Source organism: Abrus precatorius, unplaced genomic scaffold (assembly GCF_003935025.1).
Source record: "Abrus precatorius isolate BTA unplaced genomic scaffold, Abrus_2018 Scaffold9, whole genome shotgun sequence".
Lineage (NCBI taxonomy): Eukaryota > Viridiplantae > Streptophyta > Magnoliopsida > Fabales > Fabaceae > Abrus > Abrus precatorius.
In genome coordinates, this window is record NW_020874439.1 from 875,050 (window position 1) to 898,423 (window position 23,374).

Sequence of the window (23,374 nt, forward strand, 5' to 3'; positions counted from 1 at the left end):
AAAAGAAAACGATGATCGTGACTGAGGAGATGTATAGTTAAAGTTGGACAATTTTTTTATTTTTTTTTGGTGTACTCCGTTTTGGTAACACTTTTATTTTATTTATTTTTTAATATACTGAACTCTAAAGTATTTTTAATATTATATTTAAAAATAAATTGTGTCAACACGTAATTAAATAATATACGTATTTATATTATATATATATATATATATATATATATATATATATATATATATATACACTTTAGTTCCAAAATTGTATATACATTCTAAATAAAAATAATTTCAATTCATTAAGGTTTCACAATGTAATATAATTAATGATTCTTCTATATAAGTATTTATTAATAAAGAATTAAAATATCTGAAGGTGAAAAATAATAGTAAATTTTAATAGATTTAGTTATTACTATTATTTTAATTTATTAAAAAAGTAATTCTTTTGACAGACTCTTGCTTTTATTAACATTTGAATGTTTTATATAAAAAATTTTACATGCTCATATATACGTTACATATATAAAATGTTTAAATTAAAATGTTTATAAAATAAGATTTATTGATATTAAATGTTAAATTTAAATATTTATATTATTTAATAATTTATTATAAATATTGTAACATCTTAAAATTTTACTATTTTTAAATTAATTATTAATTCATTAATTTAAATAAATTAAAATTAGATCATTTATAAAAACTTAAAAATTAAAATACACTTACAAAATTTCTCTGAAAGAAAAAACATGAATTAAAGAGAAATTGGGTAATCTAAATATACGATAAATTAATTTTAATAGGATAATTATCTAAAAATAAATAAATGATTTTAGACCATCTAAATTATGGATTACAAAAGTTATAATCAATTAGGAGAAAATAAAAATAAAAGATTGAAAATAAGTTGTAAAATTGACCAAAAAAAAAAACCAAAATACCTCTAAAATAGGTTTAGAATGATGATTCAAATTGAACAAGGAAATGATTATGAATTTTTTATGATAAATTATCAGGTCAAATGAGACTATAATCATTCAAGAATCAAGCTCAAACTTCAAATAGAAAATTCAAACCAATTTTTACAAATTTAGCATTCAAAGTGAGGTGAAAAGATTAAGCAAATGGGACAAAACTTCCAATTTTGTGATCCTATCTCACCCAACCCAATTGAAGCATTTTTTAGCATGAAAATAGGACCCAATTTGTCAATAATTAGGTAAGGGATCAGCTGAAATAAAGTAAGTCAATAAAAAAGAAGGTTTAGTTTACTAAAACTCCTTAAAAATGAAATAGAGTCAATAGTTTAATCCTTAACGAAAAAGCCTAACCAAATGCCAACCAAACACAACAAAACTCAGCCAACAAATAGTGTTATGTAAGAAGAAAAGTCTTAAATAAGTAAACAAGAACTAAAGGCAAACTAAGAGGATACACTTAGGTAAACTAGATGACATTATATAGGTCCAAAACATTCACTTTGAGCATGATTATTGGGGCTACTTTCCACCATGATAAAATCTGAATTTGGGAAAGGTTTTAACAACAAAGTTACTCCAATTAAACCTCTCTATCTCATTCCATAAAAGCCAAAAAAAAATGAAAAGCATCCCCCAAAGACAAGACTACTTTCTCATGTTAAATGGAGCAAACTTAAAGACTTAACCAAAATTCCTAAATCCAGCCAAATTAAACTCTTTTAAACATTTGACCATATCCAACACATACAAAAAATAAACTTCACTACTCAGCTATGTCACTTTCCAATCCAACAAAGTAGGAAAAAGTTCAAAAACACCAACAACCCCACCAACAAATTAAGTAAAAGAACTTTAATATTTGAGGATCTTTTTGAGCACACTCAAAGTTGACTTAGAAGGACAATAAAGAGGGCTCAAACCAGACTAAGAAAAAGAGAAAGAAGAGAATATCAACATACCCTTGCAACTCCACCTGAAAAGACAAGACAAAATCATACGTTCATAAACTGAAAAAATATTTTTGCTAATTAATTTTTAAGTCAAGAGAAACCCTTAACCCTTTATATTAAATGAAAATTTTGTGGGTTTAATTGATATATGAAAATAAAAATGATTAGAACAAGAAAATCCAAAGAAATCATTAAAAATGGTAAAAATAGAAAATTTTGTAGAAAAATTTTAACAAACTGTAAATGGATATTTTGGGAGAATTTTGCTGATGACTTTGCTTGTTATATATTATTATCATGATATTATGTGACTTTTATATGTGAATTTTGCTTGTGACTTTTTTGTCATAAATTGTCTACTATTTATGTAAATATCCTTTTTTGATGCATGATTTGAGTTATAATCTTTTGTTTGACTTTTATATGGTATAAATACACAAACCTTAATTAAAAATTTGTGATTGGACTTTGGTAGAGCATAAAAAGAAATTTTCACAAATTTTTAAGAGGATTTACGATTATGAGATGGTTATAACTATTTTGTGTTATTTTTAATTTTAAAAAATTCTAAAAATCATGAAATCTTTTCTAGAAAATCAGAACAAGTTATTTTATTATTTTGGAGATTTTGGATTTATTTTGAATTTAAATAATATTTTTAATGTATTTTTGAAGATTTTGGATAAAAAAGCTAAAGGAAAATGATCTAAAAATGGAAAATAAATAAGGAATAAATTCTAGACTCATGGACATTTTTTGAACCTTTAAAGTATGAGAAGCATATGAAGTTGACTAAGTTATTGAATTAAATTTGAAGGATTAAATCTTTAAATAAAAAAATACCATGATTGGACTTGGACAATGACTTAGAGGTAAGGAAAAAACGTGCTGAACAACCTAAATTCATCAAGTTTGGTAAAAGGATCTCTTTACAATTAACATAAAGTAAAAGGACTAAAGTGAAAATAATATAAAATATGAAAAAATCTTTGCAAAAATTTTTGTTAGTATTTTATTTAGGTAGATAGTTAAATTTTGAAAATTTCCCCACTTATTTTACTTTATTTGGATTTAAATTGAATTAGTTATGATTTTTCTAAATTTCTACTACATGAAAATAGTATTCTAGGAGTAGTATGGTTTGATTCAATGTTATTTTAATATATATGTATAGCATTATTATTTTTCTTTATTTTCATATGAAAATATACTTCTTAGTAGAACTTTTCTCATTGGTTTCACTTGATTTGGATTTGAAACAAAATAGATATGAAATTTTGAATATTATGATGTGTGCAAATGATTTTCTAAGAACAACTCACTTTAAATTCTGTTTGTCTTAAATATAATCATGATATTATTTTATTTATATATTTTACAAAATTATACTTCATAAAGAAACTATGCACACTAAGTTTACTCAAATAGAAGTTAAAATGAAATAGTTATGATTTTTTCAAAATGTTGTATGAAAGTAATATTTTGTGCATATTACTGAGAAACCCTATTTTCGTTTTGAAAGGATATAAGTGGAGTTATTTTATTAATATTTTGTGCATATTACTGATGAATTAAAGCATGAATTGATCTTTGTAAACAGTTTGATTTTGAAAGTATTTTTACTTAAAAAAGACACACTAAAGAGTATAACCTCACTGGTCTCATGTATTTTGGATGAGAATTGAATTTATCACGAATTTTACAATTTATTGGGTTTTGAAAATGGCATCATGTGAACAGTAGAAAGAAACTAAGTTAAATGTTATTTTCTGTGTATGAATTACTTATGTGTGTATTTGTTTTGCAAAGAAAATACTTAAAGAAAGAAAATCACATTGATTTTATTAATTTTTGAAGATATATGGTTTAGTTACAAATTTTTCATTATTCTAATGCTAGAAATGTTATTTTAGGAATAATAGAGGAAAACTAAGTTTCAAAGGGCTCTATGTAACTGAATAATTTATGCTTATATTTTTACATGTAAATAAAGAAAATTCGAGTGATTTCATGATTTTTGGATTTGTATTGAATTAGTTATGATTTTTACAAGTTGGTGCATGAAATCTGAAAAAAATCTCAAAATAGCCATGTCCATAAAATGAATTATTATCTTGTTTTGAGGGATGAATGATTATGATAGATACGTATCCAATAGATAAATTAATGGCTAGAATTTGTGTTGTGATTGTGAAATAATTCATAAAGATAGAGGTTGGAAACATCGAGTTTCATGTGCTTTTGCAATCATCTTTATTTAGTCTAGATTTATTCTCCCCAAACTAAGGGTTCCTTATTCTCTTTTAATATGTATGAACATATAGATCCCCATCCCTTAGTGTAAGCTGATGTCTATGGCCCTTCCTTGCCATTCTAGAAATTCTTTTCTTAGTTTCCCTCTCGATGTGTTTTTAGAGGCATTAATTGTCTAAATTCCTATGTGATAGTGTTTTCCCTCATTCTCTTGATGTTCCTCAGTTGCTACCACAATGGCTTTGCATTTAAAGGCGAGGGGTGAATAGTGTTGATTTTACTATATGGAATAGCAAAGTATCCAAGTCCTAACAAGAAACTAAGCCTAGCTAATTTGTGTTGCATGTAGTGGAAAATATGTTAAACTATCCTGACAAGCACTAGAGCATACCAATATTAGTTAGAGTGTGAACCGCTACGAGTGACTATAACAAATTTTGAGCACTGTTACTCAGTTCTCTGTTTGGGATGTTGTACATATGACACTATTTGAATTGTGAGCACAAAACTCTTAATTTTCAACAAAAAAATTAAATGGATAATTAATTACTCTATGAATAAAAGAATATTTCAGATAAGATACTCTAAGATGCTTGTTTATGAATTTATTAGTGATTATATTTATTCAGCAATTAGTATTGTCTTATGAAATAATTTATGAATGATTTACTCACCATTTCTTTGTTTGTGTCTATTAACTATGTTATGAATGCAGAATGTGTTGAGAATATCTCCATTCTTAAAAAAAACATGACTTTTAGTATGGGACTAGGAACATGGAGTCATAATACTAATCAAATTTTTATCTTTATAGGTTGTGTAATACTAATTATTACTATCATTAACAACTCTTATATTGCTCCAATAATTATGCACAGTCATGTTAGAGTTGAGATTCTTTATCCTATGTGTTGTACAACGACTTATTTGGACCTTCATGCTAATCCTCCTCTAGATGGACTAAATGATTAGAAGAGAGTGATCTGTTCAAAAACAAAAGGGAGGGTATATGTAAATTATGAGTACTTAGGAACTTTTCGCTTGACCTTTATTTTTCTTTAATTTATAATATACCTAGAAAAGATAAGAGGTCTATATTATATTATTTACTATTGAACAACTCCTCCATATGTATGCATATATACATTATGTGTAAGATATATGCCTTCATTTATTTATTTAGCAGTTTGAATTTATTAGAGTCTCTAAGTTTGATATAATAACAAAACAATTAGGATGAAACTATTAATAATAATGATAGGGACGTTCCAAATATGATATTAATTATTTAGTTATTAAATTATCTTATATCGTCTTCATAATCTTTTATATCATGATATATAATTTAAATATTTATAAATATTTTATTTAATATTTAATATTTTTTATATTTAAAAATTAGTTTATTCTTTAAAATAAATTGACATAATAAAATATTTAATAAAAAATTATTAAATAATATAAGTATTTAATTTTACTACTTAGTATCAATGAATCTGAATTTATATATATATATATATATATATATATATAAATGCACTATTTTTAATCATTAAAGTATATATATATATACTTATTAAAAAAAATAAGTGTTACAATATTACTAACTAATTCACTTTTAAGAAAATTAGTTAGATTACCCGTCGCACAAGTTTATTTTTAAGAATTAAAAAAAAAATGCAAGTAGTATATTAATAAGAAAACATTAATCATATAATTAGGAGAGATGTTATGATATTATGTTATTCTATATTTAAAATTTAAATTTGTTTACATGACTTTAAAATAACATAATTGACTATAAATAAATATAGATAGTGAAATATATAAACTGACATAAATTGATAATCCAAACTATTTATGTTACAATTATTTATTTTACTCATCTATTGATAATTTTATTGAAAAAATTGCAAAATAAATAAAGAAGCATCAATAAAAATCACAAAATGTTTTTCATTCAAAGCTCTTTTTTTTTTCTTTCCCAAACATGAGTAAGCCTTTTAATGCGTAACTACCAAATAAAGAATACTTCATCCTTATTCCAATGACATATAATTCCTAATCTTATTTCCCTTTCTTTTAGTTTAAAAGAAATACACCATCCATTAAATAAAGAGCTTTTAAAATTTCCATATTTTGTTAATTTTATTTATAAAAATATTAAATATTTACACTTTTTTTTATATTCTTTGAAAGAAACAAAGACTAAAAGACACAGTTTCAAAGATTCTTCTTGTACAGAAGTAAGAAACTATTAGCTACTTGAACCAATGTCATAATCCATAAGTGACAATGTATATGCTAAGAGTTTCCATGTTATAAAGATATTTGCATTATGATTGTTTATTTTAATAAATTAATATATTTTAGATTTATTTTTTAAATAAAGATAATATTATTCTTATAATAGTAAATATAGTCATATTAAGTAAATATGACTTGATCGTAGATCTTATTTAGTATTATTTTTAAAATATTATTAATTATAATATATTTAAATAAAAATTTATAATTATTAATTATTTAATAAAAGATATTTCATATCATATTTTAATCATTTTTACCCAAAAATATTTTTTTTTAAAATTATTTACCAAATTAATGGGGAAAAAAACCATTTTAACATGGATTGCATGTGTAATATGTATCGTATACTGTTGGGGTGATGTACATAAATTTAAATTTTAAAATTTAAATATATGCAAATGGGAGAAAAAAAAGCCTCTGCAATGGACAACACTAATCTTCCCTCCTGCAAGGGCAAAACTATACAAAACTATTTTTACATTACAAAATTGTGTTAAGAACTCCACGTGAATAAAATGTGTAAAAAAGAATCAATGAGAAAAAAATATTATTTATTAATGAATTGAATGTCATCATTGAATATTCTAGGTAAGGAAAGGATTTTGTCCTTAAATATTAATATTTATTAGATTGAATTAACAAGTGTTTGTGAAATCACATGTCTAAGAAGTAAATTTTTCTTGAACTTTAAATGACACCTTTTACTGGAGGCGACTTAAAGGTATTTAGAGTTTAAAAGTAAATTTATAATTAACATGTTTAGAAGGAACAAATCAAATGTCAGCACTTATAAGGTTATTTCATTGCTCCAAATAGAACTACATAATGATATAATGATAAGAGATGAGATAAAATAATTATATATGGACTAAGGACACTCAAATTAAATGTCAAATTAAAATAAAATTTAATAAAAAAAGAAGAAGTATAGAGTAGTAGAGAAAGAAAGAAGATAGATACAAAAACTAAATTAAAGATAAAAAAAATTGTTCAATTCTTTTTACTATTTAACTATTCTTTTTTTAAAATAAAATAAAAATATATTCTTATTTATTGATTGAAAATTACTACCTATGAAATGTTATTTGTAATACCAATAAAAAGTTAACAATCACTTAAACTATTTTAATTAAAATTATTTTTAAATATGATATTATTTTTTTAATTTTTAGAAATATATTAGTACTAAACAAATATTTTTTTGAGAAGCCTAAAGCACTTGCCTTAGTGGGCTTTACACCAACGCTAACTCCTACAACACATACTTAACTTTTAAAATTGTGATGATTATGTGATAAAATATTTACACATATGTTTAAGGCCTGAATCTATCCTTGAAGTGTTCACATGCACTTTAAAAAGATTAGTTGAATCTTTCATAGAAGGTAACATATACCTTCACATACATGTAGGTAAATACATTAATTGTGTCTCTATAATTATTCAAATAATGATTAAGAGCTCATTATTTAACCTCACATTAAGTACTATTGCACACCATAAGGATAAGAAATATAGTGCATAAGAGTATTCATATGACTTTGTTTGGCCAATAATTGAGTATCTACTCTACTTTCCTCCAATAAATACTTTAAGCTCAAGTCCTCGATGTTATCTAGAATAAAAATTTTTTTGGGTAATTTTTTTTAAAATAATTAGTAAATTTTTTTCTCACTTTTTCATGTACTTAAGTGAAATAACACATTTTTAATTAATTGTCTAACAATATATATATATATATATATTTATTTATTTGAATATGAAATGATTTTTTTACTACATCAATAAAAAAAACAAGAAAATAGATGAAAATATTAGAAAAAAAAATTAAACAATCGAGTAAAAAGAACAAAAAGATAATAAGAATAATGTATTAACATAAGATTTTAATTGTGTGATAGGTAAATAATTCCTTAAAAAAATAAAAGATAAAAATGTAATAAAAATATTAGTAGTTAACTTTTAAAAACTAATATTTCTTCAGATAACTCTTAAAAAGCTATATTTTAAAAAATACAAGTTTGTTTTATTCTTAAATATGTTACAAGTTATGTTTACCAAACATAGCCTAAGCATGACATATGATAACACACATAACCAATAGAATTATTTCATTGATCATTATTTGAGACTTAATTTGCACTACAAACATTTTAAAATTATTTATCATAAAATAATTCATCATTGTGTTATTAAAATTTTCATACCATTTGTTTAAGAGTTTGCCTTGAATTATACAAAGATCTCTTCTTATCTTAACACTATAAAGCTTTTTAGTTACTTATGTACATTTTTTTCATACAAACCTTCATTTAACATATATCTATTTAGTATATAGCTAATTTATGGATTGTTACTAAAACTATTAAAACACTTTAGTAATTAATGAATACACGTAGACGAAATATATAACTTTTATCTAGTAAAAATATATTTTTTAATAAAGTTTATTTTTCATTATTTATAGCTCAACTCTTTATTAAAGAAAAAGAGAACAATTCAACAAATATTTTTTTTTTAAAAATATTCAAATGTGAATATGTAAAATCATTTTTTTCCAATCATATATGATTACATAATCAACAAAGAGGTGCTACTATAATTCAAATAGTACATAATGTTCATTTACGTAGTCATGTTTCTAATTTAAAAAACAATTATAATTATATATTCAAATTTTATGCAAATTTATTCAATACCAACTAGCATCCATAGTTACACAATAAAAACTTAAATTGGGTAGTGTACTTAAAACAAGAATATAAATTCCAATATCAGTGCAGTCTTATAACGACCATCATGCACAATTCAAATCAAAATCATGCATCAAAATATTTTTACTATTAACTCAAAAATAATATAAAAATTAGATGAATATGTGCTAGTATCAATTTATATTACCCAATGGAGTAGAATAAGTCACTAAAAAAATTAATTATAAAATCATTTATTACCACATCTCTATCAACAAATAGTTTTTTTTATAAATAATAAAATAATTCAATAATAAAAATAATAATAAAATTTTTCTTATAAATTAAAATATTAAAACAATTCAATAATAATCCATTATATTTATCCTAATAAAAATATAAAATTATTAAAAATAAAATTAAAGTATTCAAAAATAATAAATTTATATTTATTATAACAAATTTCCTTTTTTCTTATTACTTAACACCCACAACCGTCGCATTCTCCCTCTTACATTTTCGTTCAACACACTTCTTCACATTCTCTCACCAATTAATCTTTCTTATTCACACACTTTTTCACATTCTCCCACCAATCTCACCGGCACACACGACATTTCTTCACACTCTCTCTCATGCTCCCACAAATGATGTGTTCATTTTTATTGCAAGTGTGGTTATTAAATGAATTTTAATAGTTTATATGAAAATTACATAAGCATTTATAATAATTTTATTTTAATCAATTGTCATTATGATTATCATGTTACTTTGTTGTCTATCAATTGAAATTGTTTGTTGATAAATTAGTTTATTATTTAATTTTTATGTATTGTATGAATAATGACCATCATCCAAGAATAAATTTTTTTTTCTAAATAAAATTTTTCTAAGAAGTACACAAAAATGGAGATAAAAATTTATAGGGTCCCATTATTTTTAAAATTAATTTTTTTTTCTTTTTCTTTCTCTTTAAATTTAGAACATGTTAAAATATAAAAATATTTTATAAAATCTTTAATACTTTAAATAAATAATTCTTTTATAATAAACAGAATGTTAAAATTTTAAGAATAAAATAAAAACTTTAGTTTACACAATTAATTAGAGTAACTATTTTTTTTATGAATGTCATAGAGTGCTAATATATTTAACCTGTGTAATTATTATTTTTTAAATTTATTATTTGAAATCCTTTAAAATTTTGGCGACAACTATTTTTATCTTTATTTTCTTTTTTCTTCCATTTTTTATTTATAATTTTTTCCCCACTGCAATTTTGGTTGCAACACCCAACATTAAAATTTTTTATTTTGTGCCTTATGATTATGTCAATCTTATTCGCATTATTTCCACTTTAATTTGTCATAATTATTGAACAAACAATACAAGAACATAAAAATATACTATAAATTATATTTTCGTATCATTTTATTAACTTTGTGATGAATAAGAATAAAGTGCAACGATTTTTATCATTTAATGTGGTAATTAATTTATTATGAACATGACATTTATATTGCCATTAATTAATTCCCTTAATTAAAATTAAATTATCTTTAAAATCATTCGATCTATATATTTATTTCCTTTAATTTCTTATAAAATAAACAGTTATAATTAATATTAACCTTTTACATAAGTTTTCACATGTCAACTGACAAAATTAAAAATCTTTCAAAAGATTATAATTCAATCACAATTAAAAAGCAATACATGATTAAGGGCTTAAACTTTTTTTATGTTATTTAATTAAGGAATAATATATTACGGTAGTCACAAATTAAAATTATCATTATTTTTTTAAGAATAATTTAGAATAAATCAATAAAATATATTCTGTTTGTTTTTCTACATTGAAAATCCTAGCAATATCAAAGGATCGAAGTATAGTTGTCATGGAAGAAGTTTTACTTAACATAATGCTTTGACAGTTTTATTTTTAAAGAACCCAAAATCACTATCCACAGTTAAAATTAAACATAACAAAATGTGTAATTAATTTTATTCAGAAACTCTAACAGTGACGGTGATTCTAGCATCCTCCTTATCTTTTCACAAACTCTCTTATTAACGATAATCATAAAAACATTAAATAATATTGTTATTTACCTGATTAGCTTATTTGATGAAGAAAAACTTTACTTTAATATTGTTAAAATAATAGAAAAGAAAAATTATTGTGTCATAATAAATGTTATTGCCCTCCAAATAAATTTTGGACAGACTTTCAATCCAGTAGAACTCAATACTTGACTTGACTCACCAAAATAATAGAGGAAAGAAAATAACTAGAAAATAGAATGAAAAAAAATGAGGTTAAAAATTCTAAATTAGAGGAAAATTATACCCTTAGAGTTACAAGAGTATTGTAATCGTTAAAAATTAATTAAGATTGATATGATATTAATATATAAATTTATTTTTTATTATATATTTTTATATGATAAAATTATGTTACAACTTTACATGAATAAAATGTAAAAAATTACAAGGCTCTTGAAACTCTAGGGGTATAATTTTCCTGCAACTTAGAACTTTAACCTCATCTCTTTTTACAACTTTACATGAAGAAAATATATAAAAATATTAATTAACTTGAACGTGATAATTACAAATTTTGAAGTTAACATTATAAAATAATACATAAAGATAAATTAAATTGACAAAAGATGGGAAGAAAAGCCGTTAAGTCTAACAAAGCAAAACATGGGGACCCACGACAGGACACGGAGTCAGAAAGTGTCTTCTCTCTCCCATGTGATACACAGAATTGGCAACTTCAGCAACTTCAGAATCTCTCTCTCTCTCTCTCCGCACACACCTTGAGAAGAGATAGATTCACCGAGTGAGGAACACGATGCTATCATTATCTTCTTGGTTCTTCGCAGTGCTTCTATGCTTCTTAGATGTTGCTTTTGCAGGAGACCCTTTTGTCTTCTATGATTGGACCGTATCCTACACCACAGCTTCCCCACTTGGAGTTGAACAGAAGGTTGGTTTTCTTTTACCTTCTCTTTGGCAATTGTGGTAGTTAGTTACTTGGATAGTGTGGCTTTGTTTTCTCTTTCATGAGTCTATAGCCATTGGATGCAGTTAAGGCTAAATGTTGTTGTCTTGAATTCTAAGTTACCGAACTCAATTTGCTTTTTGTTGTGAGTTTGCATATTGCTTGTATATCTGAAGTTCTGTTTTTACGATTGCATTAATAATGGAGTGATAAACTGTTTCCTAATTAATGGTGTTGATTCTGTTTTAAGCAAGAAATAATAACCTTAATTTGGTAAATTAAATGTCATTTTATATGCCTTCTGCTTGTGTTTACTCAATTCTGAACTACAGTAACTATTAATTATTGTAAATCTCAAACGAATAAAGAGAGCAAATAAGCAAATTATCTGGTACCACCCTTAACTAACTTTTGGGTTCTTGAATTTTTGGCATTTAGTGATTATCTGCAGATCTATTTAACTCTTTCTTTCATGCTGGAGTCCAACCAAATTTAATGATACATGTCGGTATTTGTGGTGAATGGTTTATTTGGTATCCGATTATTTTTGTCTTTTTCCCCTCATAATTTTCACTAGTTTAAATTAGCCAAGTGTTGTCTTCAGATTATAAGAAGTTATTTGATGTCTATCAATATAGCAAATTTTAGTACTTTTGGATTTTCATTCGGTGCCTCCTTGTAAATCATCCTTTCTGGTATTTTGGGAGAAGGGGAGGATGGCGATGCGAAACCTTCTATTTCTAGAGTCAGTAACAAAATTAAATGATAAATAAGAAGGATATAAACAATATTAAATTTCTAGTGCCCTCAAATTGCTTTAAATTTCAAATCATGGATAGTCTCCTACTCTCCAATTATAATGGTAAGCTGAAAATCAAAATAATACTTAATGACCATGTTCTCATGCAATAATTTTACTCCACAGTTCATTTGTTATTTATTGATTACAATGTTGCTGCGAATCCTAGCATACGCCAGAACATTAAGGTTATCATCATATATTGTTATACTGTCCTGTTTTGTCTTAGAGTTAAGGTCCAAAACAGGCAGCTCCAAGTGCTGCAGTGGAGCATGGAAGGATTTATCTTAATGACATGACTTAGTGGGTTGAATAGCTGAAATCAGAGTTCAGTCTGAATAAGCTTGAGGGATTTATCTATTACATTTTTTCCTCCTTTTGCTATTCTTTTTGTGTCTTTGTTCAAAATCTTCAAGTGTAGTGTCACAGCTGTCAATTACGTCCATTCGATTGAGAAATCTAGTGAGTGAAGAAGTTACAGATTGGGAGAGAATGTACTAGGTAATGATCATATAAAATGGAATGACACCTGGACCTAATGCATTAAGTTTTAGGGTCAAGGTTTGGTTTCACTTTCAGCCCACAAGTATGGGTCCTTGCTAACCTTGTGAAAGTATATTTCTTCAGTTTTGAACTCTCCCTAACCTAATTCATCCTTAATGAAGATTCTAAGTTTCAAATACATATATTGTGATGTCTGTAATTTAAAATTTTAACACATCTCATTCATAAAAGCGTTATCAACCCGTGCCAGAAAACCTTCATCTTGTTTACAACATAATCCTTTGTGTGTGTGTGTGTGTATAATATAAACTTTGCCAGACCCATATTTTCTCTCTGTATTCTTCTTCCAACTGTCATGTACTTGCTGAGTTTGCATGGTTTGAAACGCTTCATAATGTGAATAAACTAGTTATATCCATACCACCAAAATTTGCAAGGAACATATGGATGAGAAGTAAACTATAATGTTGGATTAGCAATTACCCCCAAAATTATTAAACTACTGAGAAGCTAGCCTATAACCTTTTTGCCCTAGATATGCCATAACCTAGCAACAAAGCCCATTTTACTAACCCTTACAATGTGTTCTGTACCCAATTCCCAAATGAAAAGTAAGGATAACTCTCCAAAGTTTCTGGAGAAACCTGTTCATTTTCAGATATGTTTGAACATTTAACATTCTAATTGGCCCACATTGAATCTGTTTAGAGTTATCTTATATATTATACTAAGTGAACATAGTTTGATTCATTCATTTTTGTCAGACTTGTCCATGTAAAAAATGTGGTTTATTTGTACTTTTTATATACTGTATAGCTTTTGGTGTTTAAATGTTTGGTTAATACTCACCTATGAATGAGTTGTGGTACTGCTTTTCATCCCCCCTCTATTTGTAACAAATTGCTATTTCAGGTAATTGGAATCAATGGGCAATTTCCAGGACCAGTTCTGAATGTCACCACAAACTGGAATGTAGTAGTCAATCTGAAGAATAATCTTGATGAACCATTACTTCTGACATGGTAGAACAATTGTGTTTTGTCAACAATGATGATGTCACTAGTAATAATGATGGTAATGATTATGTTGCGTAGTTAAATGCAGGAATGGTATACAACATAGGAAAAACTCTTGGCAGGATGGGGTTTCAGGAACTAATTGTCCAATTCCAGCAGGTTGGAATTGGACATACGAGTTTCAAGTTAAAGATCAGATAGGGAGTTTTTTCTACTTCGCTTCCCTAAACTTTCAAAGAGCTGCTGGAGGATATGGAGGAATCATCATAAACAACCGAGAAGTTATTCCTGTTCCCTTTGGATTGCCAGATGGAGATATTACGATATTTCTAAGTGACTGGTACACCCGGAGTCATAAGGTCTTATTGCATTCAGTGACTTACTTTTGTAATTTTTATCTTTTTATTCATGGGGTTTTGACCATTTCATATGGTAAAACAGGAACTCAGGAAAGATGTTGAAAATGGGGTTGACCTTGGAATCCCTGATGGTGTGCTTATTAATGGACTAGGTCCTTACCGCTATGATGACAATCTTGTCCCAAATGGCATTTCATACCAAATAATAAATGTGGAGCCAGGTAAGAATATTCCATTCAGGTTTTTGTTTTTCTTGGTTTATAGGTGTGTGAGAAGTACCTGACCTGACAACTAGCTTCTCCTTAGAACTTTTATTTTGCTGTGGTCTGCTGTTAAATTTTTATTTGGCTGAAATTATCTATCTATCTATATATAAATTATAAAGTAAACCACTGTCTGACACTGAAAAGTAGTTAAAATATTATACAAGGATTCACACTCTATGTTATTCATAAATTGAGAAACTTTTTTACAGTGCTAGCAGGCAGTATTCTTAGACTAGCCTATGTTCAAAATTATTGGAATAGCAAGGAGAAAGTTTGGACTTGAAATAGACAAATTTTTTCTTATTTAAGAAGATAAAGATATGAGTAAAAGTTCTTAAAGAAGTTAAAGAACACAAGTATTTGTAGCACACAATTACCTCACCCCTATCCCTACATTTCCACAGCCTTCTCAATCTCTACCATTATGATTCTCCAATACAAGTATTTATAGCTTACAAGAATTTGCCTCCCAAGTGGCCATGCCTATACATTCATTATTAATTAAAATCATATGTCATAATTCTTACATATCATTTATCACAATTCAAAATTTGAATCTACCAATAAATTAGGAGACTGTAGATAATTATTAAAGCATGAATTTGGGCCTAACTTGACAATTCAAAATTTCAAACGCAAGAATCTCCACATTGCTCCAGATTCCATCTTCGACCAACAATCATCAATTATGAATTTAAGTTGATTCAGCAGGACTGAGTAATAAGATCAGAACCATTGAAAGTGTTGCTGTGAGGAGCATAGTCACATAATTCGCTCAATTGCGTTCCACGAATTGGATCGTGAGTACCAATTCGCGGTACCTCGGAGAATCAGATTGCTTGACTTGGCGTATTGTTTTTAACTTTTGAATATAATATAATTTTATACGATATAACTTCAACTTAGCAATACTGAGTCATGGAAATATCAATCGTCACATTCATTATAATTTAAGTATGAAAACGGTCAAATAAATTAAATATTAAAGAAAATAAAACGTTATTCACAAAGAAAAAATGCATGGGAAAAGACCAAAACTGTGAGTATATTAACTTGAATTAAATTATTACATTACTCAAGCTTTCTTTATGTGCATGGAAAAAGACCAAAACTGTATGTATATCCCGTATCAATTAATAATTTTTGGCGTACCATGTACCTAAACAGTGTACTGACTAAGTATACCCCCACGGACTGCATACTTAGTAAGGTAGCCTACTACGTATGCGTACTCGTACCACGTACCGGAGAGTACTGCAAATTATGTGACTATGGTGGGGAGTATTTAAATACCAGCGATGCCTCTCCGATGCAAGCTGGGAATATCATTTCTTTTACTTGGAGTTTCATTTTCAAATGTTCCGTTTCATTTGTTTTATCACACATGGTTAAACTCAATAATATAATGAGCTAAGAAAAAGGTCTTAGCTCTGATTGTAAACTAGAGTAATGGAACAATATCATGGTGAGAATAAGAGTTTTATGCTGAGTGATTGAAATCTGAGGTATCTTATTATCTGTCATTGTATGTTAGTGCTGAAATACATAGGCCAATATCTTGCCTGCAGAACTAGGGCAAGATGCTGTCTATGACAGACAAAATCCTTTGTACAATTTAAAGGGGTAAAAGATAGGTTAAACTGAATAATATAATGAGCTAAAAAAGAGGTTTTAGCTCTGATTTTAAACTACTGTATGGGCTGACACAATTTAATGATTGGCTGATCAAGTGGTTACTGAGTTTGTTTTTTATATGTTCTTTTATTTTGCAAATATATCTTGCTACCATTATTATTGTTGGTATTCTCCCATTTTTTTTTTTGGATAATGTTGCTCTTCAATACTGGGGCATTTATTATGCAATATTCTAGAATTTTTTTTCCAATAGATTTGTCCAAAAAATAAAATTAAAAACAATGGGATATTTAATTATGTCACCCACATTTAACCCCTCAAAAAATAATTTTCAGATACTTCAATGTTTTTAAATCTAGACATCTATCTCTACAATGTAGTTTTGGAAATAGGAGATAATTTAAAATTTTAAGCTGTAAAAGTAATTTATGACTTAAGTTTTAAGTTTTTTTTTTTACTTTTTCTGCACTCATTCATTGTCAACTGTTTGGCATATTGTCTGAAACAGGGAGAACATATCGCCTACGAGTTCACAATGTTGGTATCTCAACAAGCTTAAATTTTAGGATACAAAATCACAACTTACTTCTTGTGGAGACCGAAGGCTCATACACAATTCAGCAAAACTACACAAACATGGATATTCATGTGGGTCAGTCCTATTCATTCTTGGTTACAATGGATCAAAATGCCACCACTGATTACTATATTGTTGCCAGTCCCTGTTTTGTTAATTCATCATGGGCTAGAGCTACTGGAGTTGCCATTTTGCACTACTCCAATTCTCAGGGACCTGCCTCAGGTCCTCTTCCAAGTCTTCTTGGTGAAGATGATCCTTCTTTCTCAATAAATCAAGCAAGATCAATAAGGTTATTATTAGTACTTTGCCTCCTTTTGCCATTGCAGAACCACGGCTTGATCTCACCTGATAATATTATATTGATTGGAAACTTTTGCTTTGATAAATGAACAAGGTTAATACTAACATTTGAAGGCCTGATTAAAGACATTTAATTATATAACATAGTCAAGCCCCTAGGTTATTACAATTTATAAATGTTTTATATTATTGAGGTTTAATGGCGTTATGTGATCCATGTAGCCGACCTCACCTAGTGGAATAAAGGTTAGTCATTGTTATGATATTTGGGTTGAGGGCACAATACCAATGAAATCTTAATAATTAATTATATTTGTTGAACTTGGTTTACACTTCAGATTTTGTGGTTAGTTATAATAGTATTTTAAGTTCATTGAAATCTGATTCCTGAATGTTTAAAATCTCATCTGATAATGGTATATTATAGGTGGAATGTGTCTGCTGGTGCTGCACGTCCAAACCCACAGGGTTCTTTCAGATATGGTGAAATTACTGTGACAGATGTATACGTTATTCTTAATAGACCTCCAGAGCTTATAAATGGAAAGTGGCGTACTACACTTAATGGTATATCATATTTACCACCTTCAACACCCCTGAAGCTTGCGCAACAATTTAAAATTCTAGGGGTGTACAAGCTTGATTTTCCAAATAGATTGATGAACAGACCTCCAAAAGTTGATACTTCTCTGATTAATGGCACTTTCAAAGGTTTTATGGAAATAATCTTTCAAAACAATGACACCACAGTCCAGACGTACCATATGGATGGCTATGCATTCTTTGTTGTCGGGTAAGATTTTAGCTTTAGAACTTCAAATTACCATTTTTGTTTTTATCTATGTGACTCTAAATTTAAGAATAACAGTTGGTGAATTTCTCATTTGAACTGTAGCATGGATTTTGGGGTATGGACAGAAAATAGCAGAAGTACTTACAACAAGTGGGATGGTGTGGCTCGCTGCACTACGCAGGTATGACTGTCTTAATTTCTTGATCACAGCTTAATCTCTTATTCCAGGCTTTTTTTACTAGAAAAATATATATAAAAAAAACTAATTCTTAAAATAATATTAAATTCAAATTACTTCCCTGTTTGAGCTTTTTTTCACCATGTCATTACTATAGGTGCCATGCAATTTTATTTTTAATTTTTCAAAACAAGTATCACCTGTGTTGATGCAATACTGAAATTTTTCTTATTTTTTTTAAGATTGTACTGAAGGATGCGATACTTAATTTTTTATTATTTTTTTAAAGTATGGCCTATATAGCGGCCATACTTGTTTTTTAGAAAAAGTAAAATATAGCATTGTTGGTGCTACAACCAATGATAATTTTTTAGCAAGTGTACCAAATCGTTGAAGTAATAAAATAGATTTATCGACCACAGGGATTAATATCAAATACCAAATCACAATAATATTAATTGAGTCAAAAACTCAGTGGAATTATAAACAGAAAAATTAAATAAAGTGCAGAATGTAAAAGCATAAGTGCTGAAAAATTTAATTAACTATGAAATTAAAAATTTAGATTGAAGAGACTGATTATAAATAAAATTAAACTGCAGAATATGGTTAATTAAGATAATGAAACTGAGTTGTAAATCAACTAAGAAGTGGGTTGAGTTTAGAATTCCTTATCTTTTTTTCCTTGCATCAAATACATTTATAATCCAAAATACAGCTTAATCTAATGATTAGGTTTCTAAAATATCCAATCCCAATTCCTTGGTGACCGGTTCTAAAACGAATTTAACTTCTTAATCCCTTAGATAAACCAAAAAACATTGAACATTAAGATTAAAACTCAAATGACCACATTATTATAAACTTCTATTCTTAGATAATTTATAACAAACATTTTGATCCCAATCCAAGAAAGTTCACAACTTTCCAGCTATAAGCTTCTTTCATCAACCTCATTCACTTAAAATAGAGAGACATTAAGTTCAGAATCAAAATGTTAAATTAAAACTTATATCTTGAGTTACATTCAATGCTTATTTCATTGCAATGGGTAAAAGAATAAATTCATCCTTCCTCAATCCTAAGGAAATTAGCAAGACATAATAGAAATGAAGATGAAGATATTGAAATAAATTGCAGAGTGAAACCTCATGTTTAGAATAAAAGGAAACTACAAAAAGTTATAAATGGTGAGAATCACTGTTTTATTACAAAGTAAAGGGATTGGAGAGATAAAACCTTATTTCCCATCAAAATCCCATAGAAAATTAAGAAGAAAATACCCTAGCCATCATTCCTAAAACTGTACGAAAACCTAAATTTTTGCGTTTCTGAAATATAATAAAAGATGTTGTCTTTTTCAGAAAATTTTGTTTTTATATGCTCTATCCTCATAATCAGAAATGCATGTATACACAAATGTGTATAACAACAATTCAATTTCTGCTCTTTAAATTCAATTGTCAATTTTCTTCTAATCCCTTCAAAAATCAAATGCCAACCATCAATATTTGAATAATTCATCAAATTTACAGTAATCACACATTCTATTGAATATTCCAATTAATTGCACCAACTTATAGATTTAATTCAATGAAATGAACCATAAGCCCTTTAATTTTCTATACGAGTCAATGACTCATCAACCAACCACTCAGCTCGCTGGTCTCATAATCCCATAATTCAGCCATGCAATGCCGAAACAGCAGAGCCTGTTTGTGGCTGGCCCTCCAATCAAGCTTTCTGTTGTAAGCAGAATTAGGAATGGAGCTAATGGCTGGAGAGGTACGCGTTAGTGGTGCTGCTGCAGCTGCAACAGGAGTGCCCTTTCTGGGGCTATTGCATCATCTTTCCGCAACTAAAAAGGCAAAGGTGCCTATGTTGAAGGGAACTCTTCCAAGGCAAAGTATCACCTGCTGGTCTTTTCACCCACTGGTTCCATGACACAATATGCTATCCGGACATTAACTAATCAAGTTTTGCCACTACATAGGCGATACTTTAAAAAAATAGTAAAAAAAAATTAAGTATTGCATCATGTAGTGTGATACCTAAAAATTAAAAATCAAGTATTGCACCTATAGAAGCCATTCTTGATTTTTAAAAAATTAAAAAATTTGTATCGCACCTGCAAGTGCTATACGTGACATGGTAAAAAAGAAGTCTAGATAGAGAAAAAGTTTGGCTTTAATTTTTTTTTTAAGAATTAGTTTTTTTTTATATTTTTCTGGTAAAAAAGCCTTTATTTCATGCATTTGCTTAGGGAAATATGTGACAGCTATGTTGGAATGGGCCATTTTCATGTGTAACAAGAAATGGAAACTAAGATAAAGAATAGAAGGTGTTCACAGATTCAACCAAGAAATACTTCATTTGTGCTTGCTACTCTAAAATTTGTAGTTTTCCTTTTAATTTGACCATGTTACTTTGTCTACTCTGCTTCCTGTGAATCTGGATTCGATAGTAAGAATTCCCCTTGAACCCCAATGAATATTTGTCTTAAATTTCTTCACTTTACTATTTAAGGGAAAAAAATATCATGATGGCTTTCTTGCACTGTCTTCGCAGAGGCTTTGCAGCCAATTCAGCAAAGCAATTTTTCTACACACGTTTTATGAAACACTTTTTTGTTGTCCAATATAAATGGACATGCAATTGCAAGTAAATGGAACATGAATTTGATTTTCTCAGCAAGAGTAGCTTTGAATGGCCTCAAAAGAAGGGTTTATGCTTTATAACCACTTATTTTAACCTGTCTTCAGGTCTTTCCTGGTGCTTGGACAGCAATTTTGGTATCTCTTGACAATGCCGGTATTTGGAACCTTCGTGCACAGAACCTCAACTCTTGGTATATGGGCCAAGAAGTTTACGTGCAAGTTGTAAACCCAGAGAAAGATGATAATGAGAATTCTTTGCCTGACAATGCAATTTTCTGTGGATTACTTTCCTCCCTTCAAAAGTAAGACTTCCTCCAAAGAAAGCAACTTCATGTTTTTTCACAAGTTACATATTACATTGTAATAGGCTAATAAAAAAGTACTCGTGCTAATACAAAATATCTTTGGAAATAAAATTCTAATAAGTTTTCTCAAGATTTTGATAGAACAGGTTATAATGATTAGATGGTGAGTATTCTTGCAAGAACCGACCTCAGTCCTGTACCAAGATGGTCATAGAACCCAGATCAGCAAGAATGATTACAAAGCACTGAGCATTCGAGAGAATAATTCTCTCCCAGACACAATATAATTTGGATTCATCCTTCATTGATTTCTCTCCTATTTATTCAGTTACAAATAGGCTCCCACCCCTAACTAACCATTATACAGTTCGTTTGTTAGTTTGGATTACAATAATAGCCCAATGCTACTTTAATCCCCCAGTACATGGCTATGACTCATCTTGTAGACTCTTAATTGTGGGCCTTTTACTATAATATTTGTGCTTTATATGAAATAAGGATTTCATGGTAATATAATATATTTCAGTTACAATGTACTAATAGTTACTACAATGCTTGTCTCTCTTGTGCAGGGACCAGTCTCACAAATTCCAGTTCTCAGTGGGATCACCTTCCTGCAGTTATTCTAGAATGATGTTATTCATCATACTATTTCTAGCATCACTTGAAAGTTTATTTGGTATGTGGAGTGTTGAACATTAAGTCAACTAAAACACAGAAGGAAATTGTTTGTAATATGGCACAAGCCATTTTATTTATATAGGCATTTTTCATTGAAAAGGAAGTTTTGTGTGTAGAACATGTTGGACAAACTTGATGTACCCGTGTAATCATAATTGTAAACTAGAACTCTACATTACTTTAAAGCTTTTCTCCTGGCTAAATTTTATACCTATAATTTTGGCGGATCCTATGCCAAGGGATGTTTCTACCAGAACTGATTTGGTATGGGAAAGAGGTTAAATTACTTTTAAAATGGATAATTACATTGCTTCGTATAAGTAATTAAATTAGTTTATGATTAACTATACATGATATAGTATGTGTTCAGTGGTCAAATAGAGCTTTTAAGAATTAAACAATTATTTTTCAAAAATAACCTATACCAAAAATGCATTAAGTGGTCAAATGAGCTCATAGTTAAAAAATATATGCCCCTTTTTCCGATCAAGATCAAGGTAAGGTAGTATGAAGTACAACCACATAATTATACATTTATATTTGTTGAATTTATGATTGAACCAGAATTCCCTTTCAAAACCATATATCTTAGGTATAGAACTGTATGCATGCATGCTGTTGTATGGGATATAGTACAAATTTACGCAACCATTTTGCATGTTGATTTGAATTTGAGCTTTTATTATATATAACTAACTTTTAAATCAAATGTTTACTTTCTCACTTTATACATCTGTTAACTTTAAAGGAGTCGAATCTATTGCAAAAATGTATTTATACATGTCAATAAGCTCATTCAGGTAAAGGATGCTGAAATATATGTTGATACTAAATTATTTATTACAATATATAAAAGTTAAGACATGAGCTCATGAAACAGCGCCCATATTTCTTGAACTTCTATGCTTTTAGTCGCATAAGCAGATTTTACACATTCTTGCTCTATGGTTAAGTGTCTTTTTAGCTTTCTTGCTAATAACTCAATCTTTTACAAAAATATAACTTAACAACTTTAACAACCTTATACTTCAATTTCCTTTTCAATAACTTTCACATTTTTCATTATTATTAATTTTTCATTTCATTGACTCTATCAAAAGAGTTC

General features: G+C 27.8%; 1 protein-coding gene across 2 annotated transcripts; it reads left to right on the forward strand.

Annotated features, from left to right (window-relative positions):
* The first annotated feature begins 12,011 nt into the window (after nt 1-12,011).
* Nucleotides 12,012-22,347, forward strand: LOC113850173 (monocopper oxidase-like protein SKU5). 2 transcript variants are annotated; one of them, XM_027480580.1, is made up of 9 exons: nt 12,012-12,181; nt 14,412-14,521; nt 14,604-14,874; nt 14,957-15,095; nt 17,284-17,644; nt 18,083-18,448; nt 18,551-18,629; nt 21,389-21,585; nt 22,161-22,347. In XM_027480580.1, exons 1-9 carry the CDS (start codon nt 12,047-12,049, stop codon nt 22,288-22,290), a joined length of 1,788 nt encoding a protein of 595 aa, XP_027336381.1. In that variant the 5' UTR covers nt 12,012-12,046; the 3' UTR covers nt 22,291-22,347. The 2 variants fall into 2 exon arrangements, with proteins under 2 accessions (XP_027336381.1, XP_027336382.1); XM_027480581.1 differs by lacking the exon at nt 22,161-22,347 and adding an exon at nt 21,749-21,809.
* The last annotated feature ends 1,027 nt before the right edge of the window (nt 22,348-23,374 follow it).

Bases quoted from the DNA above. Each gene is read 5' to 3' on its own strand.
- LOC113850173 (XM_027480580.1), top strand. From the start codon at position 12,047: ATGCTATCATTATCTTCTTGGTTCTTCGCAGTGCTTCTATGCTTCTTA. The intron at 18,449-18,550 runs GTAAGATTTTAG...TTTGAACTGTAG, and splicing joins TATGCATTCTTTGTTGTCGG to CATGGATTTTGGGGTATGGA. The intron at 18,630-21,388 runs GTATGACTGTCT...ACCTGTCTTCAG, and splicing joins TGGCTCGCTGCACTACGCAG to GTCTTTCCTGGTGCTTGGAC.